This window comes from Aethalodelphis obliquidens, unplaced genomic scaffold, assembly GCF_003676395.1.
Source record: "Aethalodelphis obliquidens isolate GAN/ISIS:26980383/991018 unplaced genomic scaffold, ASM367639v1 scaffold35, whole genome shotgun sequence".
In the NCBI taxonomy this organism is placed as follows: Eukaryota; Metazoa; Chordata; class Mammalia; order Artiodactyla; family Delphinidae; genus Aethalodelphis; species Aethalodelphis obliquidens.
The window spans coordinates 11,553,417-11,566,722 of NW_020837979.1; the positions used below are offsets into that span (position 1 = coordinate 11,553,417).

General features: G+C 42.7%; 1 protein-coding gene across 2 annotated transcripts in view; it reads right to left on the bottom strand.

Annotated features, from left to right (window-relative positions):
• Positions 1-8: 8 nt before the first annotated feature.
• CKAP2L (cytoskeleton associated protein 2L) overlaps positions 9-13,306 on the bottom strand; it is a 30,698-nt gene continuing 17,400 nt past the window's right edge. For both annotated transcript variants that reach the window (XM_027129061.1, XM_027129062.1), the window contains 4 exons: positions 9,886-10,041; positions 4,537-4,600; positions 2,622-2,811; positions 9-1,196 (listed from right to left, as the gene is read on the bottom strand). In XM_027129061.1, the coding sequence (XP_026984862.1) occupies positions 971-1,196; positions 2,622-2,811; positions 4,537-4,600; positions 9,886-10,041 (636 nt within the window). In that variant the 3' untranslated portion in view covers positions 9-970. The remainder of the gene's footprint in view (positions 1,197-2,621; positions 2,812-4,536; positions 4,601-9,885; positions 10,042-13,306) is intronic.

The window sequence follows — 13,306 nt, forward strand, 5'->3', positions numbered from 1 at the left end:
GGAATGAATAAAAGTCAATTGTTTTTTAGATGATACATAAGTATTAAGAAAACTAAAATCTCAAATACATCGACTAGGTTTTCCTATACATTATATTTACACAACGATTCTGATTTTACCTTTCCACAGGCAGCTGCCCAGGAGGAAGGAAAGGCGACCTATGATAGTCTCTGGGGCTCAGATGTCTTCTCAGGCCAGGTGTCCCCTAGCAGAGCAAAGAACTGAAGAGGCAAGGGTCCTCTCCCCGCCCCTGTCTGCTGCTCCCTTTTGTTTTTATTTGAAGCATTTCTCAATAACAAATGCAAAATTAGGTTTGAATATAAAAAGCTAGATGACCACTCCAGTGCAGGATTGTGTATCATTAAGGAGGCCAGGCCCAGAAAGGATGTGAATTACCTCTCATCTCCAAGGATCTGTGACGGAAGTCAAAGATCACACATAAAAGTCATCTGTGATCTCTGAGCGAAAGGCACAGCCAGCATAAACTCAGCTGCAGAATGAGAGGATCTGACCAGATGGTCTGTCACGTCCCACCTAGCGGGGAAGGCTAGTTTCTACACTCAGATCTTCCATGCTGGAAGGATTTGCCCTCTCTGCTAAGGTGGATGCAGGAAGGAAAGTCTATCATATTGTGGAATTGACCTCCTGATATAAAAAATAACTATGTTGGGATTAAGGCAGGTCAATAAAATTCAAATTGTTACCATACTTGTGGGGTAAGTTAATTTTCAAAGTTTGAGATTTCTGTGTGCTGTAAAGCTGGGGCAAACTACAGTCTTAAGTAACCAGACGCTCCCCTGGGGGTGTAAAATCGGAGAGGAAGCCCAGGGAGTTACTTCCCAGGCCCTGGGCCCACAGTCTGCACCCACGATGCCCCTCTATTACAGTTTCTCCCAGGCCACCCAGGTAAGTGCATTTCTTGTCTTGTGGAGGCTCTGAAATGTCTTTTTTAAAAAAAAAAATCAAGAAATTACGATTCAAGGACTTGAAACCCTAATGTTACCGGCAAAGCCTCATTTTTGCGGAATATAAAACACTCTGTCTCTTCCACTTCTAACAGTTCGTTGAGAGAAGCCACCACTAGGTCATGTTCCTGCAGCATTTCCGGGTAGCGGGACACTGCTCGCTCGATCCTGGCTGAACGCCGTACAGGAGTGATAAGCTTCATGTCTTGCACTTCCGGCATTCCGTTTATTCTGAGAGACAGCAAGAGATGCATTCAAAACCTTCTAACTTCTTTCAAAATTCTACTTGTTAGTCTTTATTTTTTTCTTATTCCCTAATAAAACACAAGAGAAATGTCTATAGCAGCTCTCGTCCTAAGGTGGACTTGCCCTCATTGTCAGAATGAACTGGGTGGTGTCCATCTGCTCTCACATGGTGTCAGCACAGGGATTTAATTGAGTGAATTGTTAAGTGTGCTTTTATTTGAAGTCAGCTACTTGGCAGTTGGTGTTTGTTTATTCCATAAACTTTCAAAGAGCTGACACGTTTTGATGAAATTGGGCCTAACACCAAATGAGGCTGGACTAATGAATTCTAAGATTCTTTCTAGCTTTGACAGTAAATTATTCAAAAAACATCTTTTAAGATGGTGGACCAAACCACAAATTGAAACTGGAACAAATCAGGCATCTTCCTGGTAAACCTGAATGCATTCCAATCACAGGCAGCCTGGAGGGTACGTTGCAGAGACCTTTCCAGGCAGTGAATCCTGGTCACACATCACAAAACCACTGATTACATTAGCCTCACAAAACTCGTGGCCAGTCTGCTGAAAACGCCCATCACCAATTCCGGAGACAGTAAGAGGTGGTCTTCACGTCAGCTGCCTGCTTTCATCCACCCAGGAGCTGACTACAGTGGGGAAATGACAGGTCTGAGACAGGAGTTTAGACTGGAAGAGGCCCAGCTGTGCTTTCCAGAGAACGAAGATACAGAACTGTGGTCTTGGTGTTTTTGTTTGGAATTTTCCTTTCAAGAGCACGAACAGAGACTGATGTGACACTAATGTTTTAGAAAATGACATCGATACCCTGACACAGTTCCTTAAATTACCATGGATTCTTAACCTTACACTTGTCTCAAAACCAAACGCTTCTGATACTGTGCGCGGTCTCTAACTAGCACGTGCCTGCCGCCTCCCTGTTCTCACAGGGCTATTCACAGCTCCCTCCTTCCCACAGCTCCAGAGGCTGCCTGCTTGGCAGTTTGCTCCTGCTCCCCAGGACTGGCTGGAAAGGTGGGTGGGATCTGCAAGTGCAGCACAAATGAGGGTGAAGAGGGAGGACCAATGCCAGGAGGGAGGGGTGACTCCACTCCAGCAGCCCTCCTGACTCTGGCAGCTCCTTCCTCATTGCAGGTCAGGTCTCCTTGGGGGTGGTGTGAGGGGGGATGGTGTGTGTACTGAGAAAGGACACAGATCTTCCTGGCACTGGTTCCAACCCCCCCCATCACCCTCAGCTCCTTCCCTTAACACCAAAGATGGATTAGACCACCTGGTCCTCGTATGAGGCAGAAGGTATCACTAATCTGATGGTATCCTGGATCTGGGGAGGAGAAACTGAGAATTGGACTTGAATTAAACCTGTGAACACAAGCCTGCTTTAGAGTCTGCTTACCTAGGGATCGGGGCGATCTGTAATTTGATACCAGGATGATTATCCTGTTCTGACTTGGTGATTTGGGGTGTTGCTGAAACCTGTTCCCTCTCTTTTGGAGAAAGACAAGACGTCCCAGACTCCATCTTCTTGGCCAGCATTTCTATTGATGTTATATTAGTTTCAGCAGCTAAAGAGTCAGAGGTAATTCCTGTGTATACAAGGTCAAAAAGAAAAGATTTAGCAATTTAATACTGAAGCTAAAAAATCAATAAAATGAAACAGCAGTTATCTACGATGATTTCTCAGTGATCCTTACGGATTCCATATACTCAATAAAGAGTAATTGATTTGGAGTGGGACCTACAACTAGTTTTTCCTGCTACATCAGGCCATCCTCCTAACCAGCCCTCCAGGCAGCCTTGGGGCCTGTGAGAATGGATCCCGGCTACCCTTTCAACATTGTGAACACATCCCCAATCTCTTACTCACTCTCGAGGGAGCTCCCTTAGTGACTAATCATTGACCTCTTCTTACCCTTACATCACACCTTGGTTCAATTTTCCTGACTCAAGTTAATTCACTTGACCTTCTGATCCCTCCCTACCCAGGTGTGACCATATGGCTATCACCTTGGACAGTAGGTGAAAAAATGTCTTGTGTTGACACAATTTGCATGATAGCCCAACCATAACAACCAAAATTAAGGGAAGGAAATCAGGCTGAGACAGACAGATACTGTGGCTGGAGGCTGAGACCCCAAGAGAGGCCAACAGGGGCCAAGAGGTGGGAAAGGCATGGATTCCTGTCTCCTCTTTTTATCCCTTTGAAGAACACTGCCACACATTATAAACAAATACCTGAATTGTAGCATCATTCTCAGCAAGAGGACCACTGAGTATAGGTACTCTACAACCTTATTCCCAAAAGTAATGGGTTAGTTGGCTGTAATTCCTCATGACGTGATTGTTCCCCAAAGGTCAATCTACCCCTTTGTTTTTTTTTGGCTGCGTGGCACGCATGGGATCTTAGTTCTCCGACCAGGGATTGAACCCAGGCCCTTGGCAGTGAGAGCGCAGAGTCTTACCCACTGGACCGCCAGGCAATTCCCTAAACCTACAGTTGAAAAAGATTTGTCACCTTCTAAGATTATAAAAATAATCCATTTTATTTTCTCAAGGTAGCTTTTTTCCCCCCATTCATATAACAAATATTATAATTAACGTGTCACTCACTGTATTTGGCACATTTTTCATAGAAGAGTTCTCTAAAGGTTCTGGCCAATGACAGTAATGGTGAATTAAGTGAAATGATTCCTGAGATGGGTATGATTTAAAGGTATAACATGAATTTGGATGTATACGTGTTGGTGGGCTTGTTATGATGAAACATGTAACTTAAACCAAAGCACCTCTCCCATTTGCCTCAGTCTCTTCTGGTAAAGAGTCACTTGCTGGGCTTCCCTGGTGGCACAGTGGTTGAGAGTCCGCCTGTCGATACGGGGGACGCGGGTTCATGCCCCGGTCCGGGAAGATCCCACATGCCGCGGAGCGGCTGGGACCGTGAGCCATGGCTGCTGAGCCTGCGCTCCGCAACGGGAAAGGTCACAACAGTGAGAGGTCCGCGTACCGCAAAAAAAAAAAAAAAAAAAGAGTCACTTGCCTTCTCCTCTCACCTTCTCTCCAGGGAAGCAATACACCCTAGTCTAGGCTGCTCTGGTGGAAACCTTTGTTTGGTGTTGAGCAGTATATTTACTTGTAATAATAGAATAGAAATGAATCAGCTGATGATGAAGGCCAAAAGGGCAGGCCATGGAAACCAAGAAGCAAGAGGCATTTCAGGGGACTTACAATTCTTTTTTTACCCGCTATGTGTTCCTCAATGACTTCTACTTGAGTGGCTGGAGGGAATGAATTTAAATACAAAATAGTAGTACCTTCTGTGGTTCTGTCTGGGTCTTGCAAAATATTAAGGACAACTTTCCGCAACTCTTGTATTGGCTGGAAGGAAGAAAATACATGAACAGTAGTAAAAATATTCATGGAAAAAAGTGATCTAAGGAACTTACGCTGTTGTTCAACATCAAATAGACTTTTTATAACAGAAACATTTCCCTTTTTATCTCTTGTCTAACTATAAATAACATTTAAAAGGTTTCAGTTTTAGCTTTATGGGAAAAATAAAGGAACAAAGAAAATGTTGGTTAAATGCTGGCATGCTTGACTTTTTTTTTTTTTACACAAAATTGCAGATTTTATATGAAATCACACCAAGAGATACACATTAAACTCAATAAAGTTAACTGTGGGAGGAAGAGAATGATAGTTGGCTACAGGAATAAAAGAATAAATAAAATGAGAGGCTTCGCATAGAACAACCATGACGATGTGTCATGAATGTGAAATATGATCAGACCTCCGACACTTTGAGAGGTAAATAGGTACCTCTTATTTTTGCATGGGGGCTCACGTTCTCAGAGGGCTAAGACTAGTACGTATGTGGACAATGTGAAATCTCTTCACGTCCACCCTGGGCATAGAAGTCTGGATATGGCAAAAGCCGGACAAGTCCATTTTGTGGATGCATACTATACTGTAGTCCAAAAGTTAAATCTAGTCTGTGTTTGGGGTGCTGACCCTTAGCAGACTGGACAAGTCCATTCTATGGATGACATATTTAGAGTCTCTGAGGGCAAACTAACCCATTTCTTCTTTTTTTTTTTTTTGCGGTACGCGGGCCTCTCACTGCTGTGGCCCCTCCCGTTGCGGAGCACAGGCTCTGGACATGCAGTCTCAGCGGCCACGGCTCACGGGCCCAGCCGCTCCGTGGCACGCGGGATCCTCCCGGACCGGGGCACGAACCCGTCCCCTGCATCGGCAGGCGGACTCTCAACCACTGCACCACCAGGGAAGCCCCCATTCTTTCTTGCTGGCGAGTTCAGAAACGAAAAGTCTGTCAAATCCATTCATTGGAAAGGTAGCTCACACACTCAGAAGGCTGAACGAGAACCAACCATGGGGAGTGGGCTCAGACACTCTTTGCTTTGGGTAAGTGCATTGATGTATTGTGGAAGTCCTTTCTGGGGATCAAGGGTTCAGCAACTCTGAGCGACAGCAAATAATCGTTCTGTTGGATTGGGATTTACTCCTGTAGACTGAAGCATCCTCTTCTGCAGAAGGCACCTCAGACGGTCTGCTGGTGGGGAATTCGAGAAACTGGCTTCAGGAGGGCTTTATCAGGAGTCTTCCCAGTCTCTCGGCTTCTTGGCGGTAGCTGCCTCTTTGGCCTTTTTACTTAATTGCCAGGTAAGCAGCGTGCATCTTGCGGAGCGACTGCTCCTCGCCCCACTGACGTGTGCCACGCAGGGCGAGAGCGAGGTGTGCGACTGGGGGGAGTGCCGGCTTCCGACACGTAGGCTTGGGCTTCTCCGGGGTGGTGGGTCCTGTGCTCCGAGGTGACACTTTTTGGTTGGTGCGAAGCTGGCGCGCTATATGCGAGCGCGAGGAATGCCGGGAGGGGCTGGCGGCGTGGGTGGTGGCAGTGACCACGACAGCGGAGACCTGGGTGGGGGGTTTGCTCATGTGGCCGCCGCCATCTTGTTTTTGGCATGCTTGACTTTAATGAAGAGATGTATTTATGGAAAGTTGTCTATAATAAAATTTCTCTAAATCAATTTTCTTACTGACTTATATAATCCCACTGAAGATGTGTTCCCACATAAAGATTCTGATCCAAAGATGTAAAGCGAGCCATACAGAAAATTTGGCATATGTTTTTAGTGTTGTCTTAACTGAATTTTTGTTTTTATTATAAAAGTCATATATCTTTTTTATTTTATTTATTTATTTTTGGCTGCATTGGGTCTTTGTTGCTGTGCGTGGGCTTTCTCTACTTGTGGCAAGCGGGGGCTACTCTTCATGGCGGTGTGTGGGCTTCTCATTGCGGTGGCTTCTCTTGTTGCGGAGCACGGGCTCTAGGTGCACGGGCTTCAGTAGTTGTGGCTCGCAGGCTCTAGAGCGCAGGCTCAGCAATTGTGGCGCACGGGCTTCGTTGCTCCACAGCATGTGGGATCTTCCCGGACCACGGCTCGAACCGTGTCCCCTGCATTGGCAGGCGGATTCTTAACCACTGCGCCACCAGGGAAGCCCAAAAGTCATATATCTTATTACAGAAAACTGAACAATAGGTCAAATTTGAAAAGGAAAACCACCCATAATCCCATCATCTAAATATAACCTTTAGTTGGCATTCTGGGCAATTTCCCCCCAGCCTTCCCTTTCTTCTTGTATTTGGTAAAATAACGTAAAAAACAATAAAAAAAACTATTATAGAATAGTAATTTTCTGATAAAATTATCTGAGATAGCCATCCTTTTTAAAGCATGTTAACCAGCATGAAGCAGAACATCGTAAATGAGTTGTACATTCTCATAGGAACATGATATTTGGAGCCTGGTCTTCCTGACCTGGGACTCTGTATCAAGTAAATAACAGATACAAACTGACAACAGAGCATAAAAGCAAAGCTATCTATACATTTTTACAAAATCTAAAAGGCTGTAAACTTAAGAAATGGGAATAAATGTACAGAATATACTGCAAAAGGTCTTAATTATATAAAACACTCATCAAGTGTATTTTACATTTTCACAGGCTTCTAGCTAAAGACGATGCATTGAGTACACATTTCTTTTTATTTTTTACACATTTATTTCTAATCACTCTTGAAACTCTACTGAAATTATACTAAAGGGATTAAAAAGGAGGCAGTAACCACAGGGAATAGAAGAAACAGCAACAAGACTTTGGAAGCTCAAATGTGGAAGGAAGAGGTAAGCAGTTTGACCAACTTGAAAGAGCCAAATTCTAAGCTGGCAGTGTGGCTAAGAAAGAACCTGATTCAACCCCAGAGCCCCTGAAAGGCTGAGGAATGGATGGAGGGGTCAAAATCAGGAGGGCTCTTGAGCATCTGTCAAAAAGCAGTCAGACCTGGGAATTCCCTGGCGGTCCAGTGGTTAGGACTCGGCTTTCAGGGCCATGGCCCTGGTTCAATCCCTGGCTGGGGAACAAAGATCCCGCAAGCTGCGTGGCTTGGGAAGTAAGCAAGTAAATAAATAAATACGGTCAGACCTCCAAATCCACCCTGCATCCCTAAACTCCATGCAGCCCGGTGACTGTGCCCCTCCCACCTTCATCCAAACAGGACACTGGGCATGTATCCTCCAAGTCTCTGGGGGATATCATGCAAGATTGAGGGTGGGAGTGCCTACTGATAAAAGGGATAAATGAAAGTTTCCACGCTGAAGGTTGAGACACCCAGCTCTCTCCTCCCCCATAACACCTGTAGCCTGGCTTCTAGTTCCTGGGAAGAAGACTGGATGAGGCTTCTTCAGAGAATATAACCAGTCTTAGGAGGAAGACCTGAAGACACTGATATGGAGGGTTCTTCAGTCAACTGACTCAGCCAAATCACCCTACGGTAAAGCCTCATCTGTGTCCAGAGTTTTTAACAAGCTTTTTAAAATCCACCTCTTATATTGAAACAGCCCAGTTTCACTGGCATCTGAGTAAAGCATTTAATGAACAATAGAGAACAACCCCCTACCCACCAAAAAAAAATGGTGAGAGAAGAAAAGTATTGGAGAAGAATCAGGCAATGCAGGAAGAAACGGGAATCTGAGGGTTTTGGTGAAAGGAGATCCCAGAAGGACAGACAATAAAGACAGGGGTAAAGAACAACCTGTTGAGCCTGGAACAGATTAAGAAGGGTCTGGGAGAAAAGTCTCTGAGAAAAAGAAATCAACAGAATATCGAATGTTTTGAAAGTATGGAGAAATTTAGATAATTATAGAAGAGTATGGGAATTAATTATATAATAAATACTCAGAAAACTAAGCAAAGGGAAAACAAGAAAATAATTTCAGGAAAACCATGAAACCATACTTGAAAGGCAAAGTAATCACAGCATATACCACATGGCTCAATGCATATTTCTCACATAGTCAATAACAATGTGAACACTGAATAGTGACCAGAATTTCCATATGACTCTAACGGAAATATGGAGGACAGTAAAAGTCTGCAGGGGTGATAGGGGTGTCTATGTGTGTGTGTTGGGGATCTGTGTGGGTGTGTGTGAGAAAGAAGGTTAGATCCTCATCCTGTGTAGCTGGATGTCTACAAATCATGTCTAAAGAGAGAAAAATCAAGAAATAGTAACATAAGCATGTGCTATCTGAAACTATCAAGGCGACAAAATACTCAGTTTGCTCTGGGAAGTGGGAAATGGGAGGGGAGGGAATCAGGCCTTATGGAACAGACCTTATCAAATTATTTATTTAAACTATGTCCATGGACAAGTCTGATTCTGAACCATCATGGAAAAGGTATGGTAGAATATATAATGACATGGAAAGTGATATTATAGGGAAAAGAGTTATGAAACTATTTAATGCAGTCTGTGTTAAAAAAATTATATATAGGGCTTCCCTGGTGGTGCAGTGGTTAAGAATCCGCCTGCCAATGCAGGGGACACGGGTTCGATCCCTGGCCCGGGAAGACCCCACATGCCACGGAGCAACGAAGCCCGTGCACCACAACTGCTGAGCCTGTGCTCTAGAGCCTGTGCTCTAGAGCCTGCGAGCCACAACTACTGAAGCCCGCGCGCCTAGAGCCCGTGCTCCGCAACAAGAGAAACCACTGCAATGAGAAGCCCATGCACCGCAACGAAGAGTAGCCCCTGCTTGCCGCAACTAGGGAAAAGCCCACGTGCAGCAACGAAGAGCCAACACAGCCAAAAATAAAGAAAAATTTATTTAAAAAAATTATATATAGACAGTGGTTTTACTAGGTTTTAGGATTAAAAGTTATTTCATAAAATAGCCCTAAATTATTGATTTATGGACACTGATGTGTTGGGTTTAATATATTTTTAGGTTCTTTAGGTGAGGTATGACTTTCTTAGTATTGGCTATTGACGTTACATTATAATTTCCTATGCTGTTACTTTTCACAAGTGCTTATTTCTACAGTGAGTGTAAAGTGAGACATATTCGCTTGACAAGAAAGTGATTCTATTGGTTTACATGTAACACTATATTCTACAAAATAAATATTTTAATTAAAATGTTCATAAAGGACATATCATACGTCATATTTTGCATATAACTTAATGAAGTGAATTAGAAGCTTCAACATTACATTACATAGCCGCCATTTTGCAAACAACAGAGAAGTCGTATTAAAGAGAAGTTTTAAGAAGTCACCCACTCAAGGTAGATACTTACTCTGGCCCCATTTCTAATGGCCTCTTCATATAGCCCAATGACATCAAAGGTGCCTTTACTTGCCAACAACTTGGCTTTGCAGATCCAGAACTGAGCAAACTTTTCAGCCTCAGGAATACTGGACAAAATGGCGCCTATTTCATTAGAATGTACACCCTGGAGAAGAGAAATACACGGAGGTAATTATTACTGTCTTGCTGTTATTCTCTCCTAATATTTATCATAGAAGGTATGCAGAAATCAGTCTGGTCAATATTTTTTTGAATTAAAAAAAAATTGAATTTTATTGAAGTAGTTTATATAAAATGCACCCGTTTAAATAGCATGTTTTGATGAATTTTGACACTGATCATTAAATTTTAAATTAAGAGACCAAATAGAAAAATATTTATCATAGTTGAAAGTAAGAAATATGTTCTCCATTTTTATGCAAAACCAAAACCAAACCAAACCAAACCCTGGAGTAATCAGCCATTCATGTATTTCTTACACATTCATAATAATGTGAACACTGAATGGTGACCAGAATTTCCGCTTGACCCTAACAGAAGAATGAAGGATGGCAAAGGTATGCAAGGGTCATGGGTGTATATGTGTGTGTGCTGGGGATCCACACAGGTGTATATAAAGATAAAGAGGGTTAAATCCCACAAAAAGGAACTTTAAAATGGCTTCCCTGGCTTGGTTCCCTTCTGCCTTGTACCAAGAGCAGCGCAGTGACCTGGACCAGGAGGAATATGAAGAGCCACATGCCCAGAAAGCCAGGCACTGGCACACTCAGCCAGGCAGCACCTCCTACTTCTCCTGAGACGGGAAAGACACAAGGGTAAGCTCACAGTCAAGAATCACTAATGTTTGAGGAAACCAACACTACATGAAAGAGGCATAAAACTCAAGAACCAGAAGAATGAACACTGGAGCAAACAGCTGAGGGAGCAAAGAGAAATACATTTTAAGAGTACTGTAGTCAGGACAGGAATAGAGACGCAGAAGTAGAGAACGGACTTGGGGACACGGGGAGGGGGAGGGTAAGCTGGGACAAAGTGAGAGAGTGGCATGGACTTATATATACTACCAAGTGTAAAATAGATAGCTAGTGGGAAGCAGCTGCATAGCACAGGGAGATCAGCTCAGTGCTTTGTGACTACCTAAGGGTGAGGGTGGGATAGGGAGGGTGGGAGGGAGATGCAAGAGCGAGGAGATACGGGGATATACGTATATGTATAGCTGATTCACTTTGCTATAAAGCAGAAACTAACACACCACTGTAAAGCAATTATACTCCAATAAAGATGTTAAAAAAACAAACAAACCTGTAGTCAATATCTTCAGAGTGATAAGAGAATACTGCCATCATAAAACTAGAACGAATGCTGTGAAAAAGAATCAATAGAAAGGCAGAACAGTGGCATGGACCCTGCTGAAGAATAAATCAGTGCGCTGAAAATTTGGCTGTGGAATTCTTCCAGAACCCAGTGCAACAGAACAAAGAAATGAAGAGTATAAAAGAAAAGTTAAGAGTTCTGGAGGATACATCTATTACTCAAGAACTCCAATATCCATGTAATAGAATTTCTAGAAGAAAAAGTAGAGAAAGAACAAAGCAGAACGTACACTCAAAGCAGTTGTAGAAGAAAATTCCCAAGGACTGAACAAAGAAACAAGTGTTCAGACTGCAAGGTCCTCAGAGAGCTAAGCAAGATGGATGAAAAAAGACCCATACTTAGAAAACCAAGGAGGGGATTCCCTGGTGGTCCAGTGGTTAGGACTCCATGCTTCCACTGCAGGGGGCGTGGGTTCGATCCCTGGTCGGGGAACTAAGGGCCTGCAAGCTGCATGGTATGGCCAGTTACCAAAAAAAAAAGGGATAAAGGAAAATCTTAAATCCTTCCAGAAGGGAAAAAAAGGATTACCTATACAGGAATGAGAATTAGATTGACATGAGACTTTAATAAATCAACAATTCCAGATGTAAGAAAGAAAATGAAAGAGTAACTTCAAATTTTCCAGGGAAGATCATGTGAATTTAGAAATTTCCCCCAGCCAAACTATGAATCCAGCAGGAGGGTGAAATAATGACATTTTTACAAGCATAACAACTCAGAAAGTTTACCATTCAAAAACATAAAGTTACTAGTGAACAAACTTTAGAATTCAAGTGGAAGACTTGAAACAAAAGTAACCACGAGAAGAATATATAACCTGCATACCATGTTTGAACTCACACTTACCACTTTCTTTTGTGATTTCAATTTATATGCTTTCGTTATGAAATAAAGAAAACTGGATAAAGAGATGAGGGAAAATAAACCAAAAAATAATTCATGTAAGTTGAATTACAAAATAAAACGGCAGAGATAAAGTTAAACATATGCGTAATTATTACAACAGATGTATATGGGTTAAATGCACTTTTTTAAAAGCAGGGAGTTCCAGATTTGGTTAGAGAAATTAAATTGTATGTATTCATGAGACATACCTTTAAAAATAAAGGAATAGAAAAAAATTTACTAGACAAATTGTAAGAACAACAAAGCAGGTGTGGCAAGATTAATATCAGACAAAAGAAAAATCAAAGCAAGTCATGAATCTTTAGTACCTAACAACGTAACTTTGAAAAGTAGAAAGTAAATGTTGACAGAAATACAAAATGAAATTATCAATGACAAATCACAGTGCCAGTGACAGACTCTGGCATATTTCTTTCAGAGAGCAATGGATACCCATGTAGAATTTTCTGTTCAACAGAGAATACGTATCCTTTTCAAACACTTTTGGAACATTCACCAAGACTGATCAGACATTAAGACCAGAAAGAAAATTTCAACATTCACCAACCACAATGCAGTATAATTAAAAATTGACACCCAGAAAAAACAAAAAAAGAAGCCCCCAAAACCCAACACCAACAAAACCAACTACATATCTGGGAGTTAAAAGATACTCTTCTAAGATAATTTTGGATTAAAGAAGAACTCAAAATGGAAATCTCAAACTAGAAATGAAAATGAGAACATGTCAGTTATTAGGCTATGATCTCTTAGCTCTAAACCCACCTTTTATCCTCTGCTTTGTTGTGCAGAATTCTGTAAATGTGCTGGAATTCTATAAATCACTTTCTGCTTTGACAGCAGTTCTCTGATGGGCTCGGCCAGTATGGGGCACTAGAGGGAGGTTGCAGGGCTGGAGAAGAGAGGGGACTGCCTCTTTCCCATTTGCTTTCATCACCCCAGCAATGGTCCTTCACTGTGGCAACAGCAGTTGGTTGCAGCCTCTACCTTTTTACCCTGGCATTCACAGACTCCGCCTCACTGTGCTCCTTCAGAGGCAAAAGCACCAACCGGCTAGCTAGCATCGTTTTCTCAAGGTCTGAATCCCAGCCCTGCAGGGCCCCTCCTCCAGCTCCGGTGGCACCAGCGTT